The 12,684-nt window shown below is 40.8% G+C and overlaps 1 protein-coding gene across 4 annotated transcripts in view; it reads right to left on the reverse strand.

Annotated features, from left to right (window-relative positions):
* Nucleotides 1-12,684, reverse strand: part of DOCK1 (dedicator of cytokinesis 1) — a 315,877-nt gene that overhangs the window by 220,376 nt on the left and 82,817 nt on the right. For all 4 annotated transcript variants that reach the window (XM_082310428.1, XM_082310427.1, XM_082310426.1 and 1 more), the window contains one exon: nt 11,446-11,552. In XM_082310428.1, the coding sequence (XP_082166554.1) occupies nt 11,446-11,552 (107 nt within the window). The remainder of the gene's footprint in view (nt 1-11,445; nt 11,553-12,684) is intronic.

A 12,684-nucleotide genomic window follows, 5' to 3' on the forward strand; every position in this document is an offset into this window, starting at 1 on the left:
ATAAACCAAAAAATGCTGCTGAAATACTTCATGCTGGTATTCAGGTGTCGTTGACTGTATGTGCAAATACAGGGCTTGCAGAGACACACAGGGAAGAAAATGGACACGGAGGAAAATAACAGAGCTCAGCATTTTGGCTTGAGTCAAGAACATAAGGGACATAAAGCAAAGATTGATACTCCTAATCCTACCGGCAGGTAACGCTGGCGCTCTGATGTAGTCAATCTAATTAACGTATAACCTGCAAATTGTCTTGCACAGAGGGAGCGCAGGGACCGAGGGCTCACCCCTAACCCTGGGCCACGCTCTTTTTCCTTTAGGAGAGATGGCACAGCCAGAGATACCTCCCTTCTGTAGGCTGGCATCAGCTGGACCCAACCCCAGCAGGAGACCAGAAGCAGGCACACTTCATCCGCAAAAGCTGGAAAGAATGAAGTTAAAATCCTTTAGCCTCCCCCATTCCCAGCCCCCAAATAAATCCATGCCGAAAGGAGGGGAACTGGTTATTCTTCTTCAGAGCCTAATTTACTCAAGAAGAAATAATGATGATTAAATTACACAGTGTACATACCATCAGCGTAGTACGTATACAATATGTACATATTTTGGGGGTGAGGGAAAGGAGAGCAGGCAGGGACAAGGAAGAATTAAGAGCATTTTGGTATTTTTCCAGCTCCTCTAAATAGTATTGTAGAACAGGAACAGAAGAAAACCATGAGACTTTTCCAGCTGTTTTACCCTACTAGACACCACTTCCCAAGTCCCTTTCCCTGCCGATCTGCCCAGCTCTCTCATGTACGTACGTACGGCGGAAGGTGAGAGCTCTGCTCTGCCCAAAGGAAGGAGTACTGTGTCTCTATACTAAAAGGGCTGGATTACCAAGCTGGCAGGCAGCTTCTTCTCAGAGAAGTCATATGCATGAGACAGCCAGAAAGCAGCACAGCTTTGCGTGTATATGCACATGAACCAAGTATCTTGAAAAACAATGGTTACCATTAAGAAATTTTTATTTTCCTGAGACGTTGGCATACACTATCACAACATGGCTCACTCCAAAAAGTTGCCCTTGTACTATAAAATCCCCCTGGCCGACAATCTCTGAAAACACGACTGAAGAATTCCCTTTGTCAAATGCTACATTGGCTGTTGGCCCATGAGATCTCTAATTATACAGTACCTGGGAAAATATGGATGAAGCTCTTGACAGCCACACAAAAGATAACACACTTTTTTTTAGTGATATTACCCAAATTGCTTGGACTTGATGGCATATGGATGACTCACAAGAGGAGGCTTCATGGCAGTCCTTAATGACTACATCATTGCTTAGAGATTATTTTCACACAAAAGCTGAAGTCCCTGGAACATTCAGAAATGTTTATGAGCACTCAATTAAGCCTTTATTTAAGAGGATTTTAAATAGTTCTGGACCAGTAAACATCACCATCCCGACATCAAGACTGCAAGCAACATACAGACCACAGCAGGAGACACAGGACTGAAAAATGAAAACCGGAGATTAATCTCAATTAAGAGGGGATGACCCCATATTGCAATGTGAAAGCACTTGTTTAGGGTTATATCCAACACTTTCTTGAGAAGCCAAGAGATCAATAGCTCAAACTAACGCTTTCAACACTAGGAAGCCTCCTCTTGGTAACAGTAGAGTGCTACTCAACAGCAGAAGCTCCTTCTGCAACCAACCGTTCCCTGTATTGATAGACATTTGGTCTCTGGCCTTTTGCAGTGGACGTAACTGGCACCCCGAAGCAGTCAGGATAGGCAGGAGTTACAGAATGAGCCAATCGGTGCTGAGAAGCTACAGCAAATACCAGTAGCTCAAAGGATGACAAAGGTCTGCATCATTCACCAGAATTAAGTACCTTTACTAGCTTCGTCTTTTTCTGAAGAGACGTCCAGAGACAGAACGTGCACTTCCACCCTCGGCCATTCCTGATGACTCCCGTCAGTATTTAGGAGATGCTGCACCCCGGGTAGGAGGTACTGCTGTCACACAGTACTCAAGTGCATTGACCCGAGGGAACGGCAGGAAGATATGCCAGGGGCGGTTTAGGTTGGGCATTAGGAAAAGATTCTTCACCCAAAGGGTAGTGGAGCATTGGAACAAGCTCCCCCGGGAGGCAGTCATGGCGCCAAGCCTGACAACATTCAAGAAGCAATTGGACAATGCCCTCAGACATACGGTGTGGTTTTTGGGGTTGTCCTACGCAGGGACGAGAGTTGGACTCAATGATCCTTGTGGGTCCCTTCCAACTCAGGATATTCTATGGTTCTATGATTGCATGGGCCCCACGCAGGTGCCAGCTTCAAAATCCCTCCATAGTGAAAACCGAGGCTCAGCTGACAGTCTGCTGGTTACAAGCATGGGACGGACAAGGCAGCATCACCAGCGCTAAAATACGCACTGCAGGTACCGGAAAAAACTGACAGCTAGGAGGCAAAGGGGTGCCAAGGGTGAAGAAATCAATATATGCTTACGGTGGTGTGATTTGGTTTGCAGTGGAAAAATTGATACAGGCATTAAAAACTCAGTGCCAAGGTGAAAATTACTCTCACTGGGTGAGTCTCGGTGATAAGGTATGGGCTCAAGAGGACTTGCCTTTGCTACTAAAAAAGAGAAGGAAACAGGATGGATGAGAGAAAGACGGACTTCATAGGGAAACAGTCTCTGTCCAAAGTCTGCCAGACGCCTTCAGCCAGTGCCGTAAGGTCCAACTGCAATGACCCAAACTATTCTCTGCAGCTGGTTCAGGACTCCCAGGCCATCGGTGACCGCAGCCTTCCGTCTCCTACAGAGCAGGAAAGAGTTACAACAGGAGCACCTCCACGAACTCGCCCCTAGGGCAAGATACACAGCACAAAGGCTGGAATCCTGCTCTCTCAGACTGCACAATGGGGAAAAATAAAAGTCACTGACGTAAAGAATAATCCAGAAAAACCATGCTATAATGCAGAATAGAGAGCACTCCATCTCAACAAGATGCTGGAGAGGAACTGAAACAGCAGCATCCTCATTCTGCTTTGTAAGCTCACAGATGGAGGACGAGAAATAACAGTGTATAAGCACACCCAACTCCTAGTAGTTCAAGAGAAATATTCTCCAGTCTCAAGTGACTCAAGTAAGTACATGTTCACTAGGAATGCACAAGTGGGCTCTCATTCAAAGAAAGTATTTTGAAGAGATGGTTTCTTCAATGCAGAGATTTTCTATTTAATTGCTTCTTGGTCATTTAACCTCCAGCTTTATAGCTGAAAAAGGAGAAAAATCATGGTGCGTTTGTTGAAATTTTTGCCTCGAGAAGCAGATGTTAGACCCTGCAACGTGTTTACATGGGGAAATACACCTAGCCATGACTTCATCACATCCCCTCATATTCATTTCCGTTAGGTAGCAGAGAATTGGATTACAAAAGATCCAAATCTAGTAACAGAGAAACATCTTCATCATAAGTTCCCATTATTTGTTTACAACTATATTATCCTAAATCTATGCAGATATTAGTGAAAGGAGGTGGTGATCTCTGCAGAAAAAAATGGCTAAAGAGAATTGACCTCACCAAAAGAGCTTCTTTACCAGGATGCTCATTAAATGATCTAGAGCTATTTATACAAAAATGAAGTCTCCAAACTGCCCTAGTATGGTAGACAATGATATATGTGCATTTAAAGTAATAGTCCGCTGTCACGTATTTGAAATGCATAACCTCAGCTAAAAAAAACCCACAGCACCCTCCTGAATAGAAAAAAAGAAATTGAGTGAAGATCCAGCCATTACCTGCAGAAGGTTTTCCTGGTACTGACTCGCCATGTATTTCATATAATCACCATTTTACATCTGCTTTAAACTTCTACCTCTGAACGGCTCCAGCCCTTGACTACTCCCTCCTATCCCAAAAAACCATTCCCTTCCTTGCTCAAGTACTCAGACTGTTCTTACATGACAGGAATCCCCAGATGGATGCAGGTCAAAATTAACTACGCATTTTCCATATAAATTTCAAGCCCATGAATGGCCTAGTTCGGCTCAGTCTGTTTGCCCTAGAGATGCTTTGCAATTGCAGCCTTGTGCCTCCACATTTGTGAAACCTCAGTATATGTCGTTACCTTAGCTTTTGACTAACTTGGAAAGAAAAGAGCAGATTAAGAAAAACAACCCCAAAACAGTGGTGTAGCACACTCCTTTCACCAAATGCAGGGGAGAGCAAGAACCCTGACGCCCCGTTGCTAAGCTCTCCAGCGAAGACATATGAACGAGGCTTTGTAAAGCCTGCGAGGCGAATCAATCTTTAATAACTTACAAAGGCCCCTAATTAGAGGTTTGAAAACGTTTCGTGTCCCCGTTAAGCCCCACTAGTAGAGAACGGTCAAAGATCAATTTAATATCTGCAAGCATGCAGAAGGTGAAAATTGCAGCTATGTCACCTTTGAGTTAGATTGTCTAGAGCACGCTCTAATCAATAGGGAAGGTATTCAAGTTGAATTTCTGAGAAAGGAAAGACTAATTGATTTGTCATACTACCTCATTTGGAATTACACAACCTATACAAAAGACTAAGTTCCCTTGGGTAGACTTGACAAGGCTCCTCAGTTACCACCTTATAGGCTCTCTGCCTTCCTCAACAACAACTTGTGAACGTGTGCCATTTGGTTTGTAGATGTACTTGTGTTTGTACTTGATAAAAAGATCCAGATCCTTCCCAGATTTTTAGGAACAAACAAAAAACAACCCCACAAACCACCGGGGGGGGGGGGGGGGGGGACCAAAAAACACAAACAACAAAACACCACCACATAAACAAACACTCACACCCCAGCGAACTGTGCAAGCACCAGCACTGTGAAATCTCTCTGAAGCTTACTTGGCCCTCTTATTACCTGTTAGAGTTTTATGCTAAGGAAGAAACACCAGTATAAAGCTTACTTTGAAGTAAGCAAAAAGGAATAAATATTGCCAATGGGAAAGATGAAAACTAGGCCTAAAACCAAAAGGGTACTTCATGACGCTCAGCACCTGACAGGTCATAACGCCCTAGTTACATTCTGGAGGATTTTTTTACATGCTTTTCCTTTCTCTTGCAGTTTTTCAAGGCCCACTTGCAGGGTACCAGAAAAACTTCCCTAGCGCTGCTCGGATGCCGCCCCCCGGCACCGCAGCTCCTGTGCCGCAACGTCGCTTCCAGTAGATGCCATTTGGTAGATCGGTGCCTTTGTCCCATCGGTTTCTAACCACACAACAGATCCCAGCTTCACTTTGAACTGAAGCAGAAACAGCTATTGAAACAATTCCATCATTTTAAGGTTTTCCAGATACCTCCATTAAAATACAAGACCTTATTGCTCTCTATTGCTCTAAGGGGAGACCTTATTGCTCTCTACAGCTACCTGAAAGGAGGTTGTAGCGAGGTGGGGGTCGGTCTCTTCTCCCTAGTAACGAGTGATAGGACGAGAGGACACGGCCTCAAGCTGCGCCAGGGGAGGTTTAGGTTAGACATTAGGAAAAAACTTCTTCACCGAAAGGGTGGTCAAGCATCGGAACAGGCTGCCCAGGGAAGTGGTTGAGTCTCCATCCCTGGAGGTATTTAAAGAACGGATAGATGTGGTGCTTGAGGACATGGTATAGATGGACTTGGCAGTGATAGGTTAACGGTTGGACTCGATGATCTTAAGGTCTTTTCCAACCTTGACGATTCTATGATTCTATGATAAGAGCTAGAAGGCAACAAAATCCAAAGATGGAACCCACCAACACACAAACACCCAGAAATATCTTTATATATTTCTAAACAAATCTAGTCCTATGGCAATGTGCTCTACAAGGAGATAAGATTTTTAAGTGCATCCTTTGCTATAAACTATTTTGAAGAACACTGGGTCGATCAACTGTATCTTGATTGCTTAGAAGTACAGATGAGGAAAGGTTAACCTTCATCAGCCTGCCTGTCACAAACACCTCCCAGCCCTGATTAATGGGCAGCCTTGATAAATCTATAGTCTACAACATTAGTCTCCTGCTCAAAAGCCAGCTCGGAAGATAGCTCATGAGTACGATGCACAATGATCACAGACAACAATATTTCGACATCTGTTCTCTACTGCACGAGTCCAACCCACAATGATTAATGTCACAGGAATGTGCAGCGAGAATAAAATATTAATCTTTATAAAAGGATGCTCAGGAGGCATTATCAACTTATGAGCATCCAAGCAAAGACTTCAAATGAAACACTGACACAGGAACTATGCTGAAGCCAAATACACACAATAAAGTTTTGTCAATTTAGAAACATTTCATTTGGAGGGACACTGACAAATGCATTTCTTTATTTTATGGTTCATTTAGTTAATGTGACCAAAAAAGTAACCTCGCTTCCACTACACAGCATGGAGACAAAGCCTGTAATTTTAGTCGTAATTAAACAATAAGAACTCTTATAAATGCTATATGCTGTCTACTAATATTTAATAGATTAACAATTTCCTCATGAAGAAATCACTAGATTTCCTAACTATTTGAGAATACAGCAGCTACACAGCTCCCTGGGTAATTAGCTGGAAGTCATTTGTAAAACAAAGCAACAGAGAATACAAACAACTCTATGGGACAAAACAGGAGATAAATCACTGTTTACATAAAACCAAAATTTTGAGGTTTGCAAGGATAAGACACTTCATTTAAGTACCAACCATAAGCATTTATACATTTAGAACTGAAAATATGCATTAGGTTATTATAAAACTGTTCCACACTAAATTTTAAATTCATACTTGTCTTTGGACATACTCTTATGGAAGACTTTTACAACACAGAATTGTTGCAGGTGCTAATCTAAAGAAATGCCTCCTCTGTTTCGGGGTTTGAGGTGGGTTTTTTTGGATGGGAGAGGGACATGAAAGGAAGAAGAGATGCAGGGTCGATCTAAATCAAAAGGTTACTGCTCTACATAAACAAAAAAGATTTTGTGTGCACCGTAACAGATCTATGTAAACTATTGTGGTAGGGGTAATAAGTGTTACTTATTTGTACGTGCATTTACTTCTATGTGGTCATATATAGTTATTTTTATATAATTATTATATATTCATATTCATCTTATGTTTAAAGATACATACATAAAATATTATGTATGTATGGCATATGTAAGAACATATTGATATACTTATGTGCTCACTGAGCAAGATGTATACATACTTGTCTAAACTAGTACATTTAAGGCTCTGTTCAAGTCTCAAAATCAAATAAGTCGCTGAATCAGGATGTTAATCACTGACAGTTTAAAATGCTTTACTGCATGCAAGAAGCTGCACCCCAGTTAGCACAGATGAACACTGGGGCGTTCACAGACCCTACAGAAGCATCCAGCCCTACGCAAAGGACTTCTGCCCAATAATTTTCTTCTCTACAAAAATTAGGGAGTGGGACAGAGTTAAATGAACTCCTCCAAAGCACAGACCACCAACCTCCCTGTTCACAACCACCCTTTATCCTGCTGATATCGCTGCCTGGGCAATATACACACATAAAAATGAGATAAATCATCTATAGAGAGTACGGGAAAACACGGCGGTCTAGCACTTGAAAAAACTCTCAGATCATCCCTGTGATTTAGCCCTTGGAAATAGTTGTGCTAAGCACTGTGGAGAACTTCTGCAGCAGCCAGGACCAAACAAACTTTTCAAAGCGTTTCCTCGCATAAGAAAGGGAGCAAAGACAAAATCTGTGTGTAACGCAGGCCTACGGTGTGAACAGAAAAAGAGCAATCGAGCGTCATCACGTTTGGGATTATTTCCCGTGCTCAGGAAAAACAAGATGCAACCTTACGCTTCTCCAGAAGAAAATTCACATTTATTTTGCCAAAGCCATAATAGATTTTTTGATACAAACGTGGAGGGGATAAACGGCAGATCATCTAAGATGTGCAAAGCAGGCCTTGAACTCGATGAATATAACCCCTGAAAAGGGGCAGGAACAGCTGTCTATGTTAGCAGGGAATCAACAGGAAAATCTTTTCTTCTTAGTGATATTTGAATATTTGTTGTTTCACGGACAGAAACTAGAATCATGAAGATCTGATACAAATTTAGTCTATACAGAGAGATGATTTCTACTTGTTGGCCTCTGTAAATAAACACAAGCTTGGAAAAATATGCTCCCTGAAGTCACCTAGCTATAACTCTCATGTCAAATAAATATATACAAATGCACACACACACTCTGCTTAACATTGCTTTGACTGACTTGCTACATACTGATTTTTCTTGTTCCCTCTGGTACTAGGGCTCAAGTATGAGCCACTGTTAGGGCAAAACCACCAAAACCTAAGGAATCTACAGGGTTTTCCAGCCAGGGCTGAAGAAAGCTTACTAAAAATAAGTACCACTTCTGCAAAGGAGAAAAGTTACCTTGAATTTCAGAAGGAAACACATAATTGGCACACAACATAATCAGAAAAGAAGTGAACAATTTTTAAAGCTATATTTTACATCCTTTTTTATAGGCATACAAACCACAACACCATAGCACATTCTCATCCAAGGTCTCAAACTCTTCAGATTTTGTAAAGACCACGGAACCATCCGTCACTAGCGTGGTTCTTCAAGCACAATGCTTTAGCAAACTATTTCACATACCCACCCCTCTCGCCCCAAAATCCTTCAAGCTTCACAAATTCATGTATTTTGAATTTTAATTCCTCTGGAGACACAAATAAATCTTCCTTGACCTCTCAAAGCACAGAATTAGAGTATTTTTCTCCAACAGAAATACACTGATGAAACGCTGTTTGATTTTCTGTACGTTTTACAGCTTTCCATCAATTCTACAATCCTGTACTGCATATTGCTTTTAGAAAAGAAAATCTCATTTCTGCAATATGATACAGGATTAGTTGCATACTTATATGAAAGTATTGCCTATCAGTTAAAAATTATTGAATCAATGAGGAGGAGGAGAGGCAGTTGAACTACGTTTTAGGAATAAGAACTCAAACCCACAGAGCAAGGGAAAAAAGAAAAAAAAAATTCAAATTGAAGCGGTCCAGCACAGCTGAGCCGCGGCGGGGTGAAAGGAGCATCCCGTGCGGGCCGACTGTGCCACCCGCCCAGCTGGGCAGCGCTCGCGGCGTACGTGCCTTGAATCTCCACTGCAACTCAACCAAAGCACGTTCGATTTAAGACATTCTTAACAGCCAGTGACATGAAAACCCCTGCTTAGGAGCCTCCTGATAAGATCCAAAAGCCATTAAGTAGTAGTATTCTGTCAAGAAAACTGGACTGAGTTCAGATTAATGACCCTGCTATTAAAACCGATGCATTTAAATTTCTCAGGAGCTCTACAAGAGAATAATGTTGGACTATACGTTCGCTGCAACCCAAACGGCTGAGTTTGAGAGTTAGGCTTAAAAAAACAAAGCAGCCACGCACAATTTCTCCTTCCACCTCTGAAAATGGAATTGGCTGAATAAGGGAAGTCAAAGATCAATATAGTAAATACGGGATGTGCCCCTATAGCCTTCCTTAGGAGTGCCTTTTATAGTTATAACTTCTTGTTTTATCTGAGTTAACTCAATTTCCTCCTATCCAAGACAGTCAAGTGTAATACCTTACACTACTGACTTCTGCCCCAAAGACCTTGCAACCTAAAAGCAGCCAGGAGAAGGAAAAATTGCTACACGGACAGTGAGCTGAGAATGAATGAAGGGAAGGAGTAACATTGATGTACGTATCTGAAAGAGCAAACATTAAAATGGTCTCCAAGAGACTAGTACCATTGTACCCAAGCCCCAACGCCAGCAACTCCATCTGCATTCCTCCTTTTTATTCTTGAAAACCCTGCAATTCAGAATAAAACCATTTGATGTGGCTCATAAGGGCTGAATAATTTCAAAAGAAGATCTCAAAAGCAAACATCAAGCTGAACTGCATTTGGACTTGCTGGTGCAGTACATGGTGACATGGCTGGTAGACTCTGTTCTTCAGAGATTTATTCTTACTTCATCACCATCCATAACTGCAGGAAGTAAATTTACAGCCTGTGTTACGCCTTGTTGCTCAGGTGAGACTGAAACTCTACTGAGGGCTTCCTTATGGAAAAGCTCTCTCTCTTTCTTGAAAGGTTCAGAGTCTCCAGGTTCTCCATCTTCCAGTCTTAATTCTCATTAGATTTTTTTTTTTTTTTTTTACTCAAAGTTTAAGGTTTAAATTTGCATGTATCATGTAGACCCAATAATTTTACAGGTACTTGTTGTAAATCATAAACTTGGAGAATAACCTTACTGTAAATTCAGTCTAAATAAAAAATGCCATCAAAATGTAAAGCTCGTTCTTTGAACATCATTCTTCATTGCTACTTGTGCAAAATTAGAAAGAAAACTTCAAGTGGAAAGAAGTGGAAATAGCAACAGTACTTAATTCCCCAGTTGTCAGTACCAGATCCATGCAACACCCCACCTTCTCGCAGCGCCGCTGAACTGCAGCAGGTGCAAACGCACACAGTTTTGTAAAACTAAGGAGCATAATAGATTGCAGTATAGATTGTGTTGGCTTTACACAATCTTTATACAGTTTGCTGACTGGAAGAAAATACAAGTTACTAGATCCAGCAAAAGTTACATAGCTGTGGTGAGACATTACCTGATCTGGTGTAAGACCTGCCAGTACAAAGCCAGTCCACCAAGAACATTTTTTTTTAAATTGGAACCAGAAAAGTTTGTTTTATCAGCACTTTGCATCACGTGGTCCCAGCATTTTTGATCTGACAGAAGAATCCTTTCAAATTTCCTTTATCATTGAACCATTGCCTATTTGCTCCCTCATTAACTTCTGACAGCACATATACACTTAGTTTAGGTTAGTTTAACCTGCAGTCATCTAGAAAAAGAATAAAATGTTTCACCTCAAATGAAGAAATCTATAAGACAAGTGCTTGAACTTACCTTTCACTGGCCCACTAATGTAAAAAGAGAAAATAAGAAAGCATGCATGAACGGCACACTCTAAAAGGTTTATATGTTGTTTTGCTTCAGCTAGGGGACAGCTTAAAGAGAGAGAATGGTGCTGCGGAAGGAAAGGACATCAAAAACTCCCATTTTCTCCATAGAACTTCACTGACCACAAAAGCTGAATTAATAGTTTTTGATAAAATGTATCATAGTTAAAGTTATAACACATGCCAATAACACTGGATGCTTAGTACCCTTTTCAATTAAGAACTACAAGTTTTTGCTTTCACTTCTTTATGATCTATAACCTGCAGTAAGTGTCAATTAGCATTTCCTCACATTTTAAATCTTCTTGTCCTTCTAATGGAACAACCTTAATCGGTTACAACCTCCGCCGCGTTCGGCAGCAAGGCCAAACCTTGCACTAGCAGAGGTCTGGAGACAACGAATGCTGCAAAAGTTTAATGGTTGCGAAGGCCCTGCTTACCGTGCTGCGTGAAGAGGTCACTGTGCACTATCTCTATCAGGCAGTACAGCTTCTGGATTGTGAGCCGGCTCACGGGAACGTTTAGGATGAATTCAGTAAAGAGTTTGCTACATACAAAGGGACAAGTAAAAATATATTAATCTCTCTCCAAAATACGTAGAAAACATCCAATAGCACAGAACACGATAAACAACTACCTACTTTTGGACAAGCAAACTATTTTTTCCCCAACATAAAAGAGTTCAACAGGAATTTCAGAGAATTGTCTTTAAAATATCTGCTTAGTTTTTTGCGTCTTCTCTTTTGCCCTCTCCCTTTTATCTCCGTTTTACATGCTTTTCCTATGTTTCACTTAAGGTTTTAGATTTCAGATTTCAGTTCTCTGTGCTATTGCCTCTTTACTTCAATCATCACATACCATTAATAGAATAATACATGATCACATAAGCCAAAAATAAAAAAAAGTGATAATTCATGTCACAAGCTTTCATCACCACCAAAAAAAACCCAAACCCAGAAACGCATTTCAGGATGATAAGGTACCATCACACTCATCAGCTGAGCTTCCACATAATACAGATTTTTAAAAGATTTTTCAATAATTTTGCACCACTTCCTAAAATCTTGGGGTTTTTTTGGTTTTCCTATTAAACCTTCACTTCTAAGTATTATTCAGTCTCAATTTAAACACTCTAAGTGAAAGAAAAACTGTAGTGTTTGGGGTAAAACAGGCCAAATCCTGGTATTTTTCATTTGGTGTATTTTCCCTGTACTTTTGCTATGACACATCAGAACTAGAATTTAGTCCAGAAACTCTACCAAGATGTACTCCCGAGGCCCATAGGAAGCATAAGTGTACATGTAAAAACTTCACGGTACAGGCAAGCAGAAGCTAAATGCCAGGTTCCTCAGGCCACTGGAATGTTAGACTACGATTATGCTTAACTATTTTATTTCTACTTTATCTTTCTTTTCCTTATTTTGACACACCAGAACATAGAAATGAAAAGAGACAATATATAGAAGGGCTTGCGCAATCAAATTAGATAAAAAAGGGTTTTTTTTTCCCCAACTTAAATGCCTTGTAATAGCACTGTGAAAGATAAACTGCTTTTCTTCTCTTTAAGTTAAAAGTTTTCCTGAAATCTTAGTTTTGATTTGGTTTTATTGGTTTTTGTTCTAAAGCATCTTCCTATTACCCTTTCTATTTACTAACAACACTCCTGTGTTTATGAGCTA

This window comes from Platalea leucorodia (genome assembly GCF_965183815.1).
Source record: "Platalea leucorodia genome assembly, chromosome: 4".
In the NCBI taxonomy this organism is placed as follows: domain Eukaryota; kingdom Metazoa; phylum Chordata; class Aves; order Pelecaniformes; family Threskiornithidae; genus Platalea; species Platalea leucorodia.